The following is a 23,546-nucleotide window of genomic DNA, read 5'->3' as shown; positions in this document are numbered from 1 at the left end:
TGTGCCACAGCACTAGCGTTAACACATTTAGGGCTTGATTCAGCAAGGCTCGCTAAGCAGTGGTCATTCACTGCTTAGCAAGCCCTGAAATGCTGCATTCCCAAATGTTCAAACCCCCCCCCCTCCCCCAAATCCCCTCGGTACCATGCGAGGGGATGTACCTGAACACATTCCCTTGCATCTGGCCGACCATCAAATTATTTCTCTCCCCGTCTGTGTCTGCTGAAGAGGGTGTGGGCGATGATGTCATGTGACGTCTGCCCCCGGCAGGCAGTGGTCAGCCTGTGTTCCCAGGGGAGTGCTGGGGATGCCCATAAATGCTGGGAAACCCCTGATGTTGCCCTCTGCATGCCCCCCTCCTCCCCTACCTGTGCCACACGGGGGCTGTACATGCGCATATACGCACATGAGTAGACCCCCCCCACCATCGGAACGGGGCCGAATTCGCCCCATATATCCGTATTGAATCACCCCCTTAGTGTCACAGTGGGCATTTTAGCCACATGGATCTGATCCATGTGGCTAAAATGCATTCTATAAAATGATAAGTAGTACCAGATTGCTTGCCAACGGCAACTTCTAGACTTGACCAATCAGTAGAAGGTTTATTACATTCCCTTCTGAGTGTACAATTGGTTTGCGAAAACATGAGACTAACAGGAGTAACAGTTTAATGTCTGTACTTAATTGTGGGTTGTTCATTATTTTGTAAATGCTAACAAATCCTATTTCGTATTTTCTCTTTGTATTTCACTGATGGAAATACTATTATAGGACTTTACCTATTTTTTAGAATACTGTTTGGTTGTAGGGTTCACTAATCAATACAATGCCAGTCTGCGTGTGTCCATCTCACAATCTCATTACCTTATTATCTTCTCATATCTCTTATTCATCATGTGTTAATTTGATGTGTTGTGAGGAAATTCTATTTAGTGATATGTTATGGAATAATCTCATAGGGGAATGGTATAATGTTGCTCATCGACTCTGGACATCAGAGAGCAAAACATCTAAGAGGACAAGCAATGAGATAGCTGAACATCATAGAAAACTGTCTACAATGTGAATTTCCGTCTTCTAGATCAGGCATGTCCAATCTATGGCCCTCCAGCTGTTGTGAAACTACAAGTCCCATCATGCTTTGCCACAGTTTTGATATTAGGGAATACTAAAACTATGGCAAGGCATGCTGGGATGTGTAGTTTAACATCAGCTGGTTGGCCAAAGTTTGGACATGCCTGTACTAGATGTATCTAAGAAAATAAGTGCTTTGAGAATTAAGTGCTTTTAAAGCTGTTCCTAGATACTTGAGCACTAGAAATGGTCCTTGGTTTTATTATGTATTATGAATCAACCTTTCAGTGCATTGACACAATTGCACTATTTTTAAATGTAGTTCTTCAGCTTATTATGACTTTCATTGGTTTACCTGTGTTCTCCTGTCTCTTATTCCTTCCAATCAGCATTTCTGGCTTCAAGAAACTCAATGCATTTGACTCTTCAATCCACCTTTTTAGGGCCTGCACATCAAAGAATATCCATTATGTTACAGTGAAAAAAAAAAACAGCTCACATGGGCCTTTACAATTATAACTGTTATACAGGTATTATAAAAATATTAAATAAACAAAACTAATCACACAAAGGGTCATGTAGTAGACCCCAAGAGTTTGGAAAAGATGCAATTTCAGTGACTCAGTGAGGATGGTTATGTCTAAGAACTGACTGCCTCTTAAAATTTAGGGGCAAAATCATACTGGTTCCTTAATAACATAACTTATTAAACAACATCCGAAATCAAAAAGGATTGCTGAATTATCATTTTTATTTATTTATTTTGGGGGGGGGGGATACAACTACGGTGGGTATTGTTTTGATGGAACAGTAGCTGAGCATGTAAAAAGGTTAACTTTTGTGAGAACTAAGAGGGGTATGCAATGTAGGATCACGGCTGTTGATACCCGCCGGCAGCCGTGATCTGACGGGATTCAATGACCGGATAACGACAATCCACGGCCGTTATTGGCAGAACGGGCCAGACCGCTTCTGAAGTCGGGCCCGTTCTGCCGCGATCCCGCATCAATGCTGTCGTTAATGACAACATTGAATAGGGAGCCGCCCCTATTTTCCACGTCGGTAATAGCGGCGGCACATTGATTTATATTAACTGGAGAGACAGGGTATGCAAAGTCCCATAGGATAGGCTAAATAATAACACAAGAATCACACCATTCCAGAAATGTACTTAACATTGAACAGCCCTGGGAACAGAACCCTGAAGTGCTCTATTCAAACAAAATCTCTCTGGTCACTTGAAGATTCTGACATTTTTAGGAGAGAATAATAATATCCTGTTCAGAGGTGTAAATTAATTATAACAACAGATAACAATAGTCAACCAGTAAGTTAATTATATTTAATTGCTGGAAATCAGTCTATTAAAGGGCACCTGGGGTGAAATGTAATAGGATGAGAGATCCAGAAAGTTAGAGATTTCCGCTTTATAAAAACTGAAGATTTCTTACCAAATCTTTCACTTTCTGAATCTCTCATCCTATTTCATTTCATCCCTGATGTTTTTTAAAGATTTTTGGATGCATTAAAAGTTTTTTTGATACTATTTCATTGACATTCAATTTTTAAATATATGTTTCTTTTTATTTTGGTTTATTTTTCTGTTTTTTAGTTTACGATCCACCTCTTAATAATTAAAAGTGTATTTATATTTAAATTTGAACATATAAGAACGTTATAGGATATTATATATTTTTAATAAATGTATTGTTTGTGATTTAGAACATTTCTGGTTAGATTGCGTTCCGTGCATATTAGCCCTTCTTCCAAAAATAATTAGCGCAACAGCAAATATAATTTTGCACATAAACACGCAGCCACATACAGACACACAGCCAATGTGACAACACTTTAGAATCATGCTGCTGTCTGCTCTCCTATAAGCATCCACTCTGTCACTCCCCTGCACTCTCCCGTCAGCCCCTTCTCCAGTCTTACCTACAGTAAGTTGCAGTGCCTAAATAGCCTGATCAGAGGCAGCGTGGTGGGAGGGGGAAATGTTTGAGCAGGAGATGGGTAGGAGGAGAGCTCGGCTGTCAGGAGGCAGGATTTCTGGCAGTGTCAGACAGTGTCCGCCGCCTAACAGCCGAGTTCTACTGCCCGTATCCCGCTCCAACAACTCCCCCTCCTGCCACTGATGAAAACTCAATGGAAGGTGGCTGGTGCACCAGAGGCAATGGAGAAGGTTGGATACCCCCTTCAGAACAAGTGCTCGGTGGTGACCGACTCCATTGTCTCAGTGCTTCCACCACTGATCCTGATCAAGATGGAAACACCACGGTTGAAATTACAGCGTTCTGACCTTGTGAAAGATCATAACCTGAAGGACACAGCTCTCGAGGTTGAAAACATCTAGAAAAATTACATTGTCCAGGTCACTTACTTATATCAACCATCTTCAGCTCTCCAACAAATAAACTAGATAAGAACCTTTGGCACCATAAATAGTTTGAAATATTGGAAATCTGGGCAAGTTCCCCTAAAATTATCCAATAAAGCCAAATCCTGAACCTACTAATAAGCGGCCACTGCAACTAAATTTATTGTCACTGAAAGGAAGAAAAATGAACACTGTGAGCAGGTTATTTGTTGCCACCACCAAGCTCCAGTACTGATACCTGGAATGTCCTACTTCTAGGTATGTGTGTATACGCTGCTTCATAACTTCTTGCTTGGTATTAGCTTGTTCTCACAGGCCCCTCACTATGGACCTATCCGAGAAAGGTAGCTGGTTGAGAGTTTCAGCTTGAAGCCCTGATTATTGAATATCTTGTACTTCTTTATACTAGAATTTTCACACTTCTGTGTGTCTGGGGTTCTTGTTTCTACTATACCAGTCTTCAACCATCCTCCACACATTGTGCCCTCTGTTCTAAGCACTGAGACCATGGGTTCCCAGCATTAGGCACTCAGCACTGCATCAGCTCTTCATTTACACTTAACTGCACAACACCACAGCCACTGAACTTGATCCACGCTACAGCACACCTGGTTCCTCTCAACACCAAGTAGTACATTGGGACCTACTCCTCCCACATTAAACTAAAACACTTTATATATGCACAGTTACATGATGCTTAGTGCAGGGCCAATAGTCTATTTGAGTTTGGCTCTGCAGGATGTGGAATAACCCCTTCAGTGCTGTGAGTCTTCCACATCCACAGATATATTTTTTTGCAGAACCAGGCTCTCAACATAATCGGAATAATCGCATTAAAGAAGGTTCACAACTTTGTAACTGCAACACTGAAAAGATGACTAAACATTTACATGGCTACGTCAGACTGGTGTTCCATGATCTCAGTGACCCATGTGATTGCCTGGTTATGCCCATTGTCAACAGTGTTCTAAATATGAGGGCAGGATAAGATGAGGCATTTCCTCTCGGGGAAGATCTTCTGTCACAGGATTGGTTTTTATGGCTGAACATCTATCATCTTATCACTGAAAAGAGGATAGTAAGTGTTCAGCCATGAAAATGATTCCTGTGACAGAAGATCTTCCCCCAGAGGAAATGCCTCATCTTATCCTGCCCCCTCTCTCCGCCACTCAGCAAACGGCACTGGGTAGCGTGTGTTGAGCGGGGAAGAGAGGCTGTGCTGCTGCAGCAGCCTTTGCACCTCATACGACCGGGATACCCGTTTAATGGGGTATCCCAGTGGGGGAGTCCAAGCTCCCAGCTGCAGTGTCCTGTACTGTGCAGACAGCAGCGAATTATTCTGGGTCGGCACCGAGCTGTAAACAGGGCAAAACCTGAGTCCGACCCGGATTGGAACCTTGTTCCAAATACTGGGTCGGATCCTTTATTTTGTTGTAAAAGTGGTATAAGTAAGGACAACAGGTGAACCAGGAACGTGGGAAGCAAAACCTATTTAATTAACATCAATTTTCCTATAATGGGTCCTAGACCTAGCTTTTTTAATGTAAGATACTGGAGAAAAGTATGTATTAAAGACATGCATTTATGGAGAAAAGTCATGTATGTGTAATAAAACTGCAAAAAGTTATGCACCAAGCATATCACACACGGATCCTCACCGCCACTAATGCTCTGGTCTTCACAAAGAGCAGCGTGCGTGTCTCTGGATTACTATGGTAGGATTCTCCTAAAATAAACTGCAGCTCTTCTAGCTTTGGATTTTCATTGTCCTCAGCAATTTTCGCCAATAATGGCAATCTATCTGGAAGAATGAACACAATAAAAACAATCAACTAAGTTCTATGGGGATGCAGTTAGAATCCCGGCGGAGAATAAATTAGTGTGCCGAGCGTAGTGAAGCACCAAGCCCGCTGCGTGGGGGGGGGGGGGGGCATGCACGTCATCGTCCCCTTGTCGGGATTTCGGCAGTTGCGATTCCGACCGCCGGGATTTTGTACCAATCCCGTTCTATGGGTACTGTTGTATAGACAGAAACTTACACAATTTACATTTTATATAGGGGCCTGTCAATACAGACAGAATATGAATACATTACATTTCACACAGAAGTAAGACAACATGGAATAAAATTGTGTTCCTTTTATGGAACTGCACACCTACAAGTTATAGCTGGGGGCAGGTGAGATGATTCTCAGATCTGCATCCCACCTGGTCCTATTCAGTCAGCTCAAAAACGGTATTTCTTAGTAAAAGCAGATTCATATATATACCTTCATTGTTGCTGTAAATGAGCATACCATATTTATTTGTGAAGCTAATCTGTATTCAATAAGATTACAAAATAGATTTTGTTTAAATAAATGTAGTTAGTTTTTTAATATTTTTTTATCAAAGTATCACTTCACAAGAAAAAGCAGACAATTAATTCTCATGACATGCAAATGGCAAATAAAATAAATTATTATAATTACAGAAAGGCAAACATAGAGGTACATACTGTAAGTCAGGGATGGCTCCTCTCCTTCAGGGAGATAATGCTCTGTTCCTGGACTTCCCTGGTAATGTATGATTGCCATCACCTGTGGTGAAACACCTTCCTTATCAATTACCTAGCTCCCCACAGGTGATGACAATCATACATTACCAGGGAAGTCCAGGAGCAGAGCATTTTCTCCCTGAAGGAGAGGGTCAAGTAGGCAACCCTGACGTATGCATACCTCCCAACATGACCCTCTCCAGGAGGGACACAATGCTCTGCTCCTGGACTTCCTTCTAAATCAGGCATGTCCAAACTGTGGCCCGCCAGCTGTTGTGAAACTACATATCCCAGCATGCCTTGCCATACATTTAGCATTCCCTAATAGCAAAACAGTGGCAAGGCATGATGGAACTTGTAGTTTCACAACAGCTGGAGGGCCATAGTTTGGACATGCCTGTTCTAAATGTATGATTACCATCACATGTGTTGAACAGGTTAATTGATAAGAAAGGAGCTTCAACACAGGTGATAGGAAACATTATGAGTGAAGTGCAGGAGCAGAGCAATGTGTCCCTCCTGGAGAGGGTCATGTTGGGAGGTATGCATAAGTAGTGTGCTAGGTTCCAGTAGTATCATATCATCGTGTCTGAAACACAAAGTATTTATGACACACAAAATGAAATGTAATAAATGACAAAACAAATTTACGTGAAGATAAACATAAAAGTACATAAGCGACAGTGTTGATTTCCATCAGTATTGTATCATATATACAGTAAAACATGTTGAACATGGTATAAAGATAATGGGAGAGTTCTGGCCCAGCAGAAGTCACCCCATTTGGTGCGGACACCAATTTACAATAATCTAACCGATTGGAGCAGGCATTCCCAACCACGGTCCTCAAGGCACACCAACAGTGCAGGTTTTAGTGATATCCAGGCTTCAGCACAGATGGTTTAATCAGAATCACTCAGGTACTAATTAAGTCACCTGTGCTCAAGCCTGAATATAACTAAAACCTGCACTGTTAGTGTGCCTTGAGGACCGTGGTTGGGAATGCCTGGATTGGAGGATCCTCCATGAGCACCTTGTCTCGCAATATTCGGTACTTGTGAGTTATCTGGACGCCCGATTTTTTGATTGTATGCCTTAAGTTAAGGCATACAATCAGATGCGATGCGATGCGATATCGCATCGCATCGCATCGCATCGCATGCGACCATCGGATGCGATGACCCGATTTTTCCATAGGAATCAATGTTAAAATGATTCCTATGGAAAAAGGGGTCCTTTTCATACCCCTACTATCCAAGTGGGCATGGAGTTGGATATAAACCTGTGGCGAGCGTAGCGAGCCACCGAGCCCGAAGCGTGGCGAGCGAAGCGAGCCCCGCGAGGGGACGGTATTCCGTGTCCCCTCGCGGGGCTCGCTACGCTCGCCACGCTTCGGGCTCGGTGGCTCGCTACGCTCGCCACAGGTTTATATCCAACTCCATGCCCACTTGGATAGTAGGGGTATGAAAAGGACCCCTTTTTCCCATTGAATTCCATGTTAAAATGGACTCAGTCCATTTTAACATTGATTCCTATGGAAAAATCGGGTCATCGCATCGCATCGCATCGCATCCGATGGTCGCATGCGATGCGATGCGATGTGCCCGATCCGACCCGATTTTGAAATCGGGCGTCCGGATAACTCACATGTACCCAATATTCTGTATTTTAAAGAGAGCATTTGATTCTGCCCCAGGAAATCAGTATGAAGGGGGCTGATGTAGGTCTCCCATGTTGCAAAGAAGCCGGTTGTTAACTTAGATGTATGCAATGTTGTTTCCAACCAATCCATAAAAAATATATCTTGTAACTTAATTTTAAACAAGTCTAGAGTGGGTGGGATTGGGGTTTTCCATGATTAAAAACATCTCTTGATATTGTGCTGCTGGTAGATATTTGCAAGATGTGACTAAATACTTTAACAACATTAACGTTGGAAAATTTGGCAACCATTGTGTCATACCAGTTTTTTATAGTGAAATGGTCAATTGGGGAATTAAAAATGTTATAGTGAATAGAAATAGCCTTTTTAGTGGCTGGGTTGGTCCTCAGTACACCATCCAAAGTATTGGAGAGATTTACAGCGGAAAGGTTTCTCATTACCTCACTCACATAATGCTGCATTTGAAGTAATGCCAAGGGAAAGTCTTTGAGTATATGAAAAGTCTGACATACCTGGAAATCTTTGTTGTTTAAAAAAGGGGAGAAATAAGCTCTTATGGGAGTGTAATGCATAGTTTTACGAAGGATGTGCCACAAACGATATAAAGGGTTTTCTCTATGTTTTATATTGGTTTCTGCTTCTAGATCTGGGGTAGCAAACCCTAGTCCTCGAGAGCTACCAACAGTGCATGTTTTGCAGGTCTCCTCACAGAATCACAAGTGAGCTAATTAGCTCCATCTGTGTATCTTTTAAAATGTGTCAGTGATTAATGAGTGCAGCTGTGCAGCAGCTAGGTTGTCTGGAAAATGTGAACTGTTGGTAGCTCTCGAGGGCTAGGGTTGGCTACCACTGTTCTAGATTGTGAAGAAACAATATCAAATTTCCTTTGTCGAGGAAACCCGTTTCAAGAGCAGTATTAGTATATATTTCAGTGGTCTTTCACCAATCCCTAAGAAATCTAAACAAGCTGGCATAATTGTAAGCCCATACCTTACGGCAGTCAATATCCCCATTACATTTTGCTTGTTGTAGCTTTCTTACAGCTATTCTCAATCTTTTCCCCTTCCATATAAAGTTTCTAAATAAGGCATTTATACAATCCCATTGGGTCTTTGAGAAGTCCATTCTGGTGTTGGATCATTTGTTGGATTTATTATTTGAACTATATGTAAAAACCTTTTTAAAAGAAAAAATGTTACAAGGTACTATAGAAGTGCTGCCCTAACACCAGCGTGGAAAAAAGGTCACACCTCTCCTTTTTCGATAGAGATATAATATATATATATATATATATATATATATATATATATATATATATATATACATACACACTGCAAGACACAGAATAGTCTTCATTAATTTTTGCTATTGCCACTTATAATGTCTATTTTTTCCTACCATAAAATTTCTTTGCCAGTTGTTGTTCAATGTCGGAAAATGTTCCATTTTTTATATCAGTGAAAAAGTTCTCCAAGTAATTCAAGGCATCTTTTGTGCGGGCGTCCTCATTAATCAGGAGTGAGTCATTGAATTTCTGTTGTTATGGAGAAGAAAGTATTTTCAGAAAAAATACAAATAATCATGACAATAACAATAAAGACAATACTAGTAAACACATAAGCTTGTAATGACACAGACATTTGCAGGAGCAACAGTGGCAACAAATGATATACATGTAGTGTGCCGAGGCCGACATGGACACTGTCTAAGTGTACCAATAGTGGTCGACCTTTTGACTGTCGACCTAGAGTCATTCTTTGATTAGTCCGGATACCGGTTGAAATGTCTCTTGTTGCTATCTATTAAGACACAATGGCAGATCACTGTGGCCTACCCCCCCTTAGCACCTGGCAGTGGGCAGCAGCAGGGCTGATTGCAGGGGAGGGGACAGCAAGTGTACCTGCACTCCCCAGTCAGCGCAAGCAAGCTCCAGGACATAAACCAATGTGACCATGGAATACTAAACCAGTGTTCACTTTCACAGCCATGCACTGCGCAAGCCAGGGTGGATATACATTAGTAATGGGCATCGATCATCAATGATTCAAAATCATCACTGGTTTATGGCCGATGTAGAATAGTTTTGCCATCGATGGGAGATAACCTTTTTCGTGGCTTTTTAGGGGAAATCATGTTAAAAATTACATTTAAAACTTTTTCTACGGTTCTGGATGATTTCTCCAAACTTATACCGAACATGTGCACGGTTTTAAATGGTAATATATATAGTATATTCTTATTGTTTGGTAAATCGTGGCATATTTTATGTCACCGAAGAACATTGCTTGTGCATAGACTAAAACATGAAAAGCTTGACAAGCAGTAAAGATATAATTGCTGCATACCCGCAAATGCTCGGTGTATGTAAACAGGGCACTGCAGATACGGCTCTCCTCCACTTTATCTGCACACTGTAATGTGCGGCATTTCTTCTGAATGCCAATGATCCACTGCTCATAATTCTGAGTTCCAAAAGTTCGGTTCTGGATATCTGACATAGTTTCTAGGAAGAAAAAAAATGGTTCAAGCTATTGCCGTAATTAAAACTTGACCATTAGGCTAACCAAGGAAACAGGGCATCATAGGTGAAACATTTATATGGGCATGACTATTTTAGCCTATCCAGCTTTTTGTATTTTCATTTTTTTTAGTATATATTTTTATTTAACCCTTTGAGTGCCAAGGTTGCAGAACACGACAAGAGCAGTGAATACATAATTGGAACAAAATCGAAATATATTTACTTTTATGTTCATCACCTGGTAACTAAGGGGCAGGAGTAACACAAAATTCAACAAATAATGACATAGACCAGTGGTTCTCAAACTTAGTCCTGGACTGATACATTTTAAAAGATCCACAGCGGTCAACACTGATGTATAGTTGACATGATCAGAATGTCGACTGTATGCCCCTCTTGGTCTAGTTGTCAGTTACCTGATACTGGCAGCTTTAATGGTGACATAAAGGTCACTTCTGACGGGTAATGCGTGGCTTCAAGTGGTAATATGGTTAAGCCTAACCCCCTTCCCCTAGTGCCTAATCTAACTCCTCATTCCATAACCTAACCCTGATCCCCTGTTGCAAGTACATGAACGTAGACATTTCACATGTCAGTATTGTGAACATGTCAACATTCTGCATATGCCGATATTCATTGTTAAAATCATAACATTGTTTGTCGACATTGGGGGTATATTCACTGTCAGGTGGTGGCAAAATACATTCCGCCAGTTTGCTGATTTACATCAGCTCGTCTTGCGAAATATATTCCGCCAGTTTGATATTCCACCTATTCAGAATGCTTTCCTAGTGGAAAGCATCCTGGTAGAAGATCAAATAGGTGTACATTCCACCTGACAGTACCCTGCCCACCGCCCGGCACTCTGACAGCAGTAGCCAGAGCAGGGACCCGGCACGCAGTGAATATTAATGAGCGGCTCCAGCGCCGCTGGGGATATTGGCACGGACAGCCACATAAGTAATGAGCGGGGACCTGCTCATTAATATTCACTGCGAGATGGGTCCCCGCTAATTACTTATGCGACTGTCAGCTATCCCCAGCAGCGCTGGAGCGGAGATCCGCTCATTAATATTCACTGTGAGCCTGGTCCCCGCTCATAAGCTGTCAGTGCTGCTGCATCCCAGGAGCCCCCCCATGTCAGCACCAGCTGCATCCGCTGTGCCGGGAGACAGGGAAACTGCGCCTCAGGACAGAGACCTTGCACCCCTTCAAAAATGGCCACCACTGTAAAGGAGACATACTGTATGCTAGAGGTGCTCCTTCAACTTTAGCGTCTGTCAGAGGAGTTCAGAGCACCCAGCACTACCTGGAAGTGCAGATTCCAGGAGCGTTGTGGCCCTGCAACCCCTAGCAATGAGCTAGTAACCCCCTGGCAATGAGCACGCAAACCCCCTAGCAATGAGCTAGTAACCCCCTGGCAATGAGCATGCAAACCCCCTAGCAATGAGCACATAAACCCTCCTGGCAACGAGCAAGTAAACCCCCTGACAACGAGAATTTCTTTTATTTTTCAGAACCGCGATTAGTACCTGGGTACTGATCGCGGTTCTGAAAAATAAAAGAAATCTTCAAATTAAATAACCAAGAGTGTACTTATTTTATCATATGGACATTACTATTTGAGGGCGCTGAAGGCACTATTGTTGGTGTGTTAAGGAGTATCTAGTTCCAACTAGTAGGAAACTAAGGGCCTTATTTTGGTTCATTCTTTCTGACAAAATCCTTCTTAGATGGGCAAAACCATGTGCACTGCAGGTGGGGCAGATGTAACATGTGCAGAGAGAATTAGATTTGGGTGGGGTTTTACTTCAAAGTGAGATCTATATTGCAGTGTAAAAATAAAGCAGTCAGTATTTTCCCTGCACAGAAACAAAATTACTCACCCAAATCTAATTCTCTCTGCACATGTTACATCTGCACCCCCTGCAGTGCACATGGTTTTGTCCATCTAAGAAGGATTTTGTCAGAAAGAATGAACCAAAATAAGGCCCCAAGTGTCAACAGCGACCAATCAGTTTGACCCTGAATAGGCTAAATCAGATTAACTTTACAGAGTTTAGACAATTAGACAAAAAAGTCAAAATATTTGACTTTAGACAGGCAAGGCAAACGAAATGAGTTGACGGGTGGAATGCTTTAGACTGGCGAGAAGAAATGACCTTGAATAGGCTAAATAAATTTGACGTTTTTTTTTTTTGGTGGAAAATATGCTCTTTCCGCCAAAACTGAATACCCCCAATTATGAAGTTTGCAATAATCCCCATATTTATCAAGTTACCTAAATGCAGGGCCGGATTGGCCATCTGGCAAATGAAAGAAGGGACGATTTGTGAAGACTGCAGTAGCGGAGCCGCGGAGAGCAGTAGAAGGAGTGATCACAGGACCTGCAGCCTCTTACTTGGCCGCTCACAAGGACTAAGATCCACTGCAAGCTGCAGGAACCAGCCTCAACTTCTGGCACTGAGGAGGGGGTCGAGGACCAAGATCCGCAGCAAGCTGTCCCAACTTGTTAAGCCCACTGCATGAAGTGCAGCTCTGGGGCTAGCTGTGCAAGCCGTCACCAGGTCAGTGGTGGAGGGTGTCTGCCCATGCTGTCACCGGGGGCATGCGGTGGGAGATGGAGGAAGGGGGAGGGTTGTGGAGGTCAGTGCAAGCAGTCACAGGATCTGGGAGATGTGTGAAGTAGCTGTCTGTACAAGCTGTCGCCGGGTCTGGTGAGCTTTATAACTGGGTCCATGGTATGCAGATTGATTGGGAGATAAAGGCTAAGCTGTCACTGGGTCAGGGATTTGGGGTCTGTGCAAGTTGGCACTGTGTTTGGGGGGGGGTCTGTGTAATCTATCATGAGGAAAAGAGGGGGTAACACTCCACTGCTCTCCACTGTTGTGACCCCTAGCAACTGAAACCATTGCCCGCTGTCACACTCATAAAGTGTATATGGGGGGACCTTTCACAATTTTGCTATGGGGCCCACAAGAATCTAGTTACGCCCCTGGTGACAGTGGTGGTGGATGACCGGCCCTAGAGTGGCCCATACACTGCGCAATGTGGATGATCGGGAGCGCTGGCCTCTCAAGTTCTACAATGTTACCTGCCAGTGCTTTCAGGTGCATATTCCTTCTAAGTACTATCTATATGTATTATTCTCACTATGGCCCTTATTCTGATTGACGCGTACTTTACCGCATACTTTCGGATCGCGTCTTTACGGCGTCTGCGCATGCGTGGAGAACGCCTGTCGCATGTGCCACGCCTTGACTCCGTACCTGTTCGGGCAAATCCCGTACAAAACTGTTCACCGCAATCATTCGGGAAATATGGGCGTATTATGGGCGTCATGCGGAATGACACATGGGCGTAGTTTCAAAGTGGGCAAAACGGGGCGGAAACATGGGCGGACACGGGGGAGTACACTTATGTTGGGGGGCGTGCATTCGGATACCACTCCGAATGCACGCGAACAAAAAGGAAAGAAATGTGCGGTGTCCAAAAGGCCACTATTGCTTTGCGGACACCACTCGTTCCTGCGGGAGGCGAACGGACCGCCTAATGACTACAAGCATTAACACCTGAACCCAATAAAATCGACTCCTTTACTCATTAATCACTAATAGGACGCTTGTCAGTGCTTTAATTGAAACCATTGCTGCTTCAAGGAAACCTTACTCATCACCCACATATGCTGTACTTCTGACACACTTTAAACCTGCTAACAATGGACATGACTGAATATTAATACTAGCAATACACATGTGTATGCGACATGTACTAATTAAACCACACAATTGTTGTAAAGTAAAGCAATTTATTTATATAAATTTCACAGTCAATGCCACTGTGATGCAATGACAAAAAAATAAAAATACCAAAAAAAACAAACCATGGCAGGAATGTACCAAAATAAATTATAATACAAAACAAATTTAATTGCACACAGATGGACTCCAGCACCTCCTATGTGCCACTGCACATGCAGCCAGTGGGAAATGAGGAGGCTGCTGGCCCTTCTACAGCAGGCCAACCTGCACCTGACCATTCTACAGCAGGGCAACCTACACCTGGCCCTTCTGCAGCAGGCCAACCTGCAGCTGGCTCAAATGCACCATCAGCAGAATCATTTGGAACACAACCGGGGACTTAGCAACATCACATCAAGTGCAGCTGACAGTAATGGCAGGCAAAAGAGGGCAACAGGGGAACCAAAAAGGACATTGGAAGCAAGGGCTCATCTGGTTACCCTCAGCACGTGATTGGACACAAGAAGCTGACACACACAGTACAATGGAAGATTTGGGATGAGATAACGGTGGAGATTAATGCAGCCACAAGTTCATTTTCGACCACGTTTGGCCTTGGTAGGCTCCTTGGCCTGTGCAGCAGCTCTTCGGGCACGGCCAGATGCTGGGGCAGGTGGAGCAGATGCTGGTGAGGGGTTGGCTGGTCTACCCCTCCTGCCAGCAGGGAGTGTTGCTGGTGGTAATGCACCAGAAACGGATGACATTAGGACCCTGTTGCTGTTAACCAGCTCCACCATAAGCTCATTATGGTGGAGGAGGAGATCATTTTGGCGGGTGGCTTGCTCGGCCAGCACCTGAGCACTTGCAGCCATGGCCTGATGCGCCTCAGCCATGGCCTGCAGGCTCCCAGCGATGGCCTGCTGGGTGCTGACCAAGCTCGCCATGATCTCCTCGGTCCTATGCATCCGTTCTGATGCCAACTCTCCCTGCTGGTTTATGTCCCCAAGCATCTGGGCCAACCTGGCCAAATCGGCTTGGGCCGATGGCTGCTGCTGCACAGGCCTACCACTGGGGCCAGGTGGCACGGACTCCTCCACCTCCTGACCAGAGTCGTCACCAAGCAGTGGGGTGTCTGTGGAAAATGATAAACACAATTAGGACACATTCTAAGATAATTACTTGCACAAGCTTATGGCATGACCAATATTTACCTTCCAGAAAAGACGCAAACACTTCAGCTGGGGCCTCGCTATCCATCGTGCTCACCCCCCTGACCTCCTCAACTGATATACAGCTCTCGGCCATCAACTCCAGGGGGGTGAGCTCTAGCCCTGATGGCATGGGCCCGGCCCCAGATGTCTGGCTGTGTTCCCACCGCTTGGTCATCTTCCTCTTCAGGTTGGTTTTGAAGTCCTGCCACCTGCAATGTAAGTTGACATATTAATACATGTCACTCCAGATGTTTGCTGTTGCAGCCATTGCTCTGTGCTACATATTACGACATGTGCTTAATGTCCAAAAGATAACATTACATGCAACTATGATATCAACCGTTACAATACACATTCACAATCACCATACTCTAACTCTCAACTAAATAACATGGCAATAATGTCTGTGTATCGTAACAACCTCACGGGCCATTTGCAAAATCCATCTAAGCATGAATTCAATCATTACTTGTCTATTACTGGGCACATGTATCACAAAACAACTTGCCTCTTCTTCACATGGTCCGTCTCACGAACTTGTGGCGCTACTTCATTAATCTCTGCCGTTATCTGTTCCCAAATCTTCCATCTGCGTGTGTGTGTCAGCTTCTCCGATGGACACTCAATCCAATCACGTGCTCGGGGAACCAGGATGGCAAGCTCCTGTGCTTCATATGCCTTATTTCTTGTAGTTGGTTCCTCTGTTGCCCTCGCTCTCCCCTTGCCACGTCCATGGCCACGCCCCCTGGCACGTGTCGCTGCACTTGAAGTGCTGGCCATGGTACTATCTTGTGAAGTCCCCGGTTGTGTTCCAAAAGATTCTGCTGATGGTGCATATGAGCCAGCTGCAGGTTGCCCTGCTGCAGAAGGGCCAGGTGTAGGTTGCCCTGCTGTAGAATGGTCAGGTGCAGGTTGCCCTGCTGTAGAAGGGCCAGCAGCCTCCTCATTACCCACTGGCTGCATGTGCAGTGGCACATAGGTGGTGCTGGAGTCCATCTGGTGAAATAGTTGCTGCAGCTCTGGGTCCACCTCTGGTTGTGATCCAGACATGTTAGCAACAACATTGTCACCTTCTAATACACCTTTATATACTGTTTGTGTATCCTGTTTGGCGGACATCAGCGGCAGCTGCGTTCCGTGCACGAGCGTACGTCGCTGTTTTTTCGCGCCGCATACGGTGGCGGAAATTCCATTGTGTAAAACCTGGCGAAACTTCGACATGAAATACTGGTCACCAATTCTAACATTGCATAGAATCTTCTGCTACACCTGTGACTATCGCACAATACACATGCTATTTGCTAGCATGACATGACATTTGGTTCATGACTACTGTGGTATTGTGGCGTTTGATTGCAAGCTAAAAGTAGCCCAATCCCTTAGAAAATCCAGGCCACAAGTCATGCAATACTCATCACTACTGTTATAGACCACACATGTGACAGGCCTATAAATAGTGAATTGCTGCTAGAATCATTTGTCTCCAGATCTGGACTTGTCAGGGTCTAAGGTAAGCTCTTCCATGGTCCTTGTAGATATGTTATCCATTAACAATGTAAGTGTATGAATGTATGCACCATTGCCTCACTGACTACAGATTGTTGGGCCAGCAAAGTCTTTGTAGCATTATTGCAACATGTCACATGTTCACTATTTCACTCACAGGTCTGAAACCTGTGTGTGTTCATCTATTGCAGGACAACATGTCCCAGCAATAGCTGGAATGTCTCATAGTACATGATGTCGGCAACAAATGCAGACACCTTTGATACTCAAGTAGTGTTTAGTAGTTCGATGTTGTAAGCATCTGTGTGTTTAGGACGGTGTGTATTGAGTTCATATTATTGTTACATCATTATAGAGTCAAATGGATCTTCGGGATTTTACGGGGCGGCCATCTATTGTACGTATTGAAGCCTACAAATCTATTTGTAGTGGGATATGGCCATTATGTGCATAGGTGCATCAGTATTTATGTTCATTTCTTTATAGGTTGCTGAAGCAATGCTGCGGGACATGGAAAGGAGGCTAAGGGCACTTGCGGCTCTCCCCACTCGTCGCCCAAGGAGGCCAGGACGTGCTAGAATCTATCGCACACGGGTGACTCTGTTTGCTATGCCCGATGATGAGGTACTTACTAGGTACCGGTTACCGCCACATGTAATTCTGGATCTGCTCTCGTTAATTGAGAGTGATCTGGAACCTCTACACGGGATCACGACAGCAATTCCGCCTCACACACAGCTGCTGGCGGTGTTGCATTTCTGCGCCTCAGGATCATTCCAACAAGTAGTGGCAGTACTTGCTGGAATATCTCAGCCGGCCTTCTGCCGAATCCTGAGGCATGTGACGTCAGCCATGTTCAGGCGCAAGGGGCACTTCATGGCCATGACATTTGCCACCGAGACCCTGCGCAGAAGCCAGCAGGCCTTCCATCAAATTGCTGGCTTCCCTAATGTGATAGGGGCTGTGGATGGCACCCATGTACCATTTGTGCCTCCATCTCGAAGTGAGAAGATATATAGGAACCGCAAATTGTTCCACTCACTGAACGTGATGGTGGTATGTGGCCCATCCATGGAGATTCTCGCCTTCAACTCGAAGTTTCCCGGAAGTGCCCATGACTCTCATGTCATCCGACAAACTGGGATATGGCAAAGACTACAAGAGCTGGAAGGCCGTGATGCGTGGGTTCTGGGTGACTCCGGTTACCCATGTACGCCCTGGCTACTTACGCCGTACAGCTACCCAGCACCGGGCCCACAGGAGGCATTCAATCGGGCGCATGTTGCCACCAGGCAAGTGGTGGAGCGCTCAATTGGCCTTTTAAAGGGTCGATTTAGAGTGCTCCACCGCACTGGTGGTGACTTACAGTATGCGCCTCAAATGGTGTCGAGGATCGTGGGCCTGTGTATATTTTTCCACAACATTGCTGTGCGGCGTGAGATACCCTTTGATGAGTGGGAGGTACCATCTGAGCCGCAAGATCCGCCCATGCGCCCATCCCGCGCCCCTGAATGCCGGAGGGGATACCAGCTGCGGGACTCTGTGGCGCAAAGATACTTCAGGTACATTTTATCTAGTTGACCAGAACACACCAATTGTTGTAAAAATCACCCCTTCAAATAAGTACAGTGTGGTAGTTGTCAGTGTTACAAAACGACAATTAGCCAGCCTGCCCTCCTAATGGCAAAGAAATAGTAGATATTTATCATATGTGCTTAGTTTTGGGGGAAGTACAATATAGGTGCTCATTATTATACCTTGTACAAGGGATCTTATGTGTTTGTTATATCTTCATTATTGTAGTTGATACTATCCCTGATGACTGGTGAGTACATTGATTTATTCTCTAATGTGTTGGGGATTTTTTCCTGTGTTGATGTATGATTTGTTTGCAGATATATATATATATATATATGATATTTGAATTTATTAACATGTTTAAACATTTCGAGGAGCAGGCAGGCAGGCAGGCACCCAGGCAGGCAGGCAGGCAGGCAGCCAGCCAGCCAGCCAGGCAGCCAGGGCTGGTGTATAATGCTGGACTCAGGATACCTGCAAGTATGTGTATGTGTCTTTTAAACATAAATGTACGCATACACATAGATGCATAGAGTAAGTAATGCTAAGTACAGCTATGCGTTGCTAAGCTATAGCACGCGTTGCTTGGCGGAGCGAGGCGTCATTGGATTTGCTAAGTGCATACACACTGTGTTTTATATATATCAGATTTGTTCATTAACATACATCAGCACTACTGTTTTGAAGGCATGCAAATTTGTCACCATTTGTGTTGGCGCAGAGACGCTGTTCATGTAAAGATGAACAATAAAGTTATTAACACAAATAACTGTGATAAACCAATGCCACCACCTGATTGGTTGATTGATGCCATTGTTAACATGGCGGAGACACAAAGGGCAGACCCGTTTTCTCCTGCGGAGCTGAGGGTTCTGGTCTCCGTCATGGAGACAAGGCTGGGCCGTGCGGGGCCCTTTATCAGCAATAGACATAAGCGCCGGGCCTATGCTGCGGCAGGCCGCAGGATTTACGCCCGCACTCGGGTGCGGAGGACCATCGGGCAGCTCGAGAGGCGGTGGTTGGACCTCCGCAGGCGCCAGCCCCAGCTGTTACAGCAAATTAGGGGCGAAATAGCTGAGTGTGAGTATTTTAGCTATGAAATTTCGCACTTACAACATAGCATATAGAAACAATAAAATGTGTCTCATGATAAGTGGGTGTCCATGGGTTTAAAAGTCCATAGACTGTTATGTGTGCTTCTTCCTGGTTAACATGCAGTCATGTGGCTTTTATATGTAATGACATAGCATTGATGATTCTGATGCATACAATGTGCCAGATCTAATATGTGTTACACATTGATAAATGCCAGGGTTGTAATGTTTGAACAAATTACTAACAATCACATAATAATTTAAATGTCACATTTTGGAGTCCATTAACAGTAAGGAGCTACTTTCCAGCATCGTTTGCCATCATTATCACCCTTCCATGTATGTCTTGTTATGGATTAATACATGTGCCCCAATGACCCGACATTGACCATGATTTTTTATTCTAACACACAGCACGAGCCCGAGCCCGACAGGCACGTGAAGAGGCCGAGGCAGCCCTGGCCGAGGAGGAGGGCCAAGAGCCTGAGGAGGAGGTGGCGGCAAGGGTGGAGGAGGAGCAAGTGGAGGAGGAGGAGGAAATGGTGGAGGAGCAAGTGGAGGAGATGGTGGAGGAGGTGGAGGAGATGGTGGAGGAGGTGGTGGAGGAGGAGGAGGTGCCTGAGGAGGTGGTGGTGGAGGAGGTGGAAGAGGAGTTGGTGGCAGAGGAGGAGGTGTTGGTGGCGGAGGAGGAGGTGGAGGAGGTGGTGGTGGTGGAGGAGGTGGTTGTGGCGGAGGAGGTGGACGAGGTGGTGGTGGTGGAGGAGGTGGTTGTGGCGGAGGAGGTGGACGAGGTGATGGTGGCGGAGGAGCTGGCGGAGGAGGGGGCTGAGGAGGCCACGGTTGCCCCAGAGGTGTCCGAATCCGAGGGGGAGGAGGCGTGTCAGGCCCCGGAGTCCCATCAGATCGGTATGTTTACATAATGCATCATTCATGAAGTAGTTGTACTGGTATTTGTTATGTAGCACTGGTGATTAAAACTTTTGGTACAATCCTATTAATACAGACCCCAAAGTAGCTACAGATACAGGTACGGGTTAGATGGGGTGTCCAAGGCATCCCTTTCATCCAGGACACCTCTGAATTACACAGGTTTGTGGGATGGCTTGGAGCTCCATTTTGACTGCCACATAACCGTTGTAGTTAAACAGGATCCTGGAGTAAAGGGATGAGTGGATCATTTGTGGATTAAATTCACCTGCTGCAAGCGTTGATTATGACCCATCAAATAGTGGAATCTATATTGTTGGTGAATGTTATTTATAAACTATAGGATGTATGCTATAAATGGAGTATGGCCCGGCCTACCTTGGAATGGAGTCACAAGTTGCCAGTGTCCCTGGAGCCTCCTCTACCTAAACACCCCCTGTAGTTCAGATTATTTTTTTGCCCTCACAGAATTGTAGGTTGGTTTAGAGTGAATTATGATTTTGAGGATGTGTACTGTGCATTCCTGACATTTGCATAACTCCCATGCCACGAACCATCACTGAACTTAGACTGAGGAGATTGTGACAAGTTCTTATTGACGGAGGCCATGACATGCTTGTCATTGGTTAGTCATGGGTGGGTTGTGACTGAGAAGAAACACTATGACTGTTATGTCTTCTGCAGAGTAAAGGGTAGAGGGAAAAAAACACAGTATGTAGTAAATAAGTTTGTATGTATGTAGATATGTATGTGTCATATCTATTTATCTATGTGTGTCTCTATCTCTCTACATAGATATATATATATATATATATACACATGTCACCTAGCATTTGTGCAATTTATGTCGCAGTATGTGAAATGTATGCATGAATATCATGACTAATTTTTGCCCCTTTGACATGCCCACAGATGACACCACACCGGCAGATGAGGGGGTTCGTGGGGCCCTCCTGCGGGCGGAGCACCATTTGCGGCTATTACTAGCCGATCTGCAGGACCTGCGAGATCTACTTATCTAATTTATTATTTTATATTTTTTTATTTAAATGTTAATTTTGGATTCTAATAAATGGTTTATGCAAGTTCACAGTTGTTGGTTTTATTTGCACATTAAACAGTATATGTGTAGATTGTTTATAATCTTTTACACAGGGTCTAATACAAACCATTGCACTTAAATTGCTGTAAGGGTTAATGTGTGCAATGCATGTGTTAGGCATGCTTGTAAGGATATATTGGCATCTAATTGATTCCAATTCCAAATAAGCAGTTTTTTATGAGGATAGGTAATTGAATAAGTGGGTCATGTGATGTATTGCAGAAGATACATAATAGTGGGTTGTTTGGCGTAAATACTCCGCTTACGGGCGGTAGCACCGCTTGGCTCCCGTTCGGATGCGGTATTCCCGAGCATACTCTGTAATACTCTGTAATACCGTGCAGAATCGGAGTGTTTCTCCCGCACACGCATGGTTTGTATGTCGTCCGTAAACACGCCCTGTTCTTAAAGAGTGAGTCCGTCCGAATGCGGAGGACACGTGGGCGTTTCTACGGACGATGGCCGCACGCGGCAGAACACCGTGGCGTGCGGACCGCTCCGTAAGAATGCGGGAATATCCGCACCGATCAGAATAAGGGCCAATATTATTACCTAGTTTATGGTGCAATGCTTTTACTTGGATGTTTTTTAGTATTTATTGCACAATTTACCTTGTGTGTGGATTGCATATTGCTTTTCCTCCCTGTGCAGAAGATCAAAGTGAATACAGAGTTCCCGATCATTCACGTTGTGTACCGGCCACTCAAGGGCCGGTCATCCACCACCACTGTCACTCCCCTGAGCCCGCTGCCTCTGTCCTGGATTCCTGGCCGTCACTGTGTACTGCACCGCCCAGCAGGTCTTTTGCATTTGACGGCATGATGCCACAGCGTCATGATGCGGCCGCACCGCCAATGCCATCCAGTCCGAGGGGGGAGCTGAGGGGCCGGCCATGTGGGCAGTGTAGTCGGATCCGTCCTGCTGTGCTGCCAGTGCCACAGACTACAAGACTAGATACTACTAGTAAGTGTCCTGTGCTCTTGTTTTGTCTATGACAGTCTGTAATGGACATCACGGTGTGTGCCATACTGTGCAATGAGCATTAGGGTGTGTGTCATAATATGTAATGGACAATGCAGTGTGCGGCAATGTGTAATGGGTATAATGGTGTGCTCCATAATGTCTAATGGGCATAATGGTCTGTTCCATAATGTGTAATAGGCATTATGGTGTTCCATAATGTGTAATGCTTCCTTTTTGTGATGCCACACCCCCTTTCCATGAGACCACGCCCCCTTTTCGCTGCGCAGCTTTGCCGTGCAAGGGTCCCGCCTGCTGCAGTTGGGCCGGTGTGCTCAAAATGCCAGGGATGATTTCTGGTCCCAGTATGCCCCTGCCCATATGTATCCAGTTCTGGAAAGTGTATATTTCCAGAGCTTTTGCCCAATTAGCCCAAGAACTGTATTTGGGCTTTTTTCAGCAACAAGTCCCCTAAGAAGGACCCAAAGGGATGGAGACTCTGAAAGCTGTATGAATGATGCTTTCTTTAGTCTTTGTTTCTTACCAATAGGTGGATACACTAATTTAGCCATCTGCTCAATTTCAGCCATGATTTCTGACATGACATCAGTGAATGGATCCTTTTCACGACGTTGTGTTTCCACAATAACTGCAATAAGATAATAAACATGTCTGAATTGCAATGGTTGTTAAAAAGCCACAAACTCCATTTATATACAGATGTAGCAATGCATGGCGCGACTAGTGGATGGCGCGACTAGTGTGCCCATTAATGGGATGCGCGCATGGGTTAGCCATTCACTTCTATTGGTTGCTGCCAGGCAGCAGCAACATTAAGCCTGGTTACATCTGGATGTGCTTAACAGATGGGCACCTAAAATTAATAGTAAATACAAAGGCCACTCTAAAATAACTCAAATTCCATCCTTACTTTTTTCCGGTTTGAAAACAACTTTCTGCAACTCCTCCACATTTTGTTTGACAGTTGATATGACTTCAACGTCCAAACTAGCACACAGTTTATGGATATACTCCACAGCATCCATTTTCTTCTGTGACTTTCCAATGCCGACTGAGGCTGTTAAACCAATAATCTGTATACAAAACAAAAATAAATTAGAATCTAAAAACATTTAAAATCTTGATTCCAAACCTGAACATCTCAAAATGGATAGCTGTGGGGCTGAGAGACCTAGGGGATATATTTGAGGGTGGTAGGTTGATACCATTTCAAATCTTACAAATTCGGTT

At 44.6% G+C, this 23,546-nt stretch overlaps 1 protein-coding gene across 1 annotated transcript in view; it reads right to left on the bottom strand.

Moving 5' to 3' along the window:
- Nucleotides 1-23,546, bottom strand: part of RIGI (RNA sensor RIG-I) — a 75,320-nt gene that overhangs the window by 16,194 nt on the left and 35,580 nt on the right. The window contains exons 11-16 of the mRNA XM_083184236.1: nucleotides 23,227-23,389; nucleotides 22,840-22,944; nucleotides 10,002-10,159; nucleotides 9,055-9,190; nucleotides 5,116-5,258; nucleotides 1,433-1,523 (exon numbers count right to left, since the gene is read on the bottom strand). Of these exons, the coding sequence (XP_083040362.1) occupies nucleotides 1,433-1,523; nucleotides 5,116-5,258; nucleotides 9,055-9,190; nucleotides 10,002-10,159; nucleotides 22,840-22,944; nucleotides 23,227-23,389 (796 nt within the window). The remainder of the gene's footprint in view (nucleotides 1-1,432; nucleotides 1,524-5,115; nucleotides 5,259-9,054; nucleotides 9,191-10,001; nucleotides 10,160-22,839; nucleotides 22,945-23,226; nucleotides 23,390-23,546) is intronic.

This window comes from Crinia signifera, chromosome 1 (assembly GCF_055691185.1).
Source record: "Crinia signifera chromosome 1, ASM5569118v1, whole genome shotgun sequence".
Classification (NCBI taxonomy): domain Eukaryota; kingdom Metazoa; phylum Chordata; class Amphibia; order Anura; family Myobatrachidae; genus Crinia; species Crinia signifera.
The sequence above is the reverse complement of the archived record's forward strand: the minus strand, read 5'-3'. Positions and strand labels throughout refer to the sequence as shown.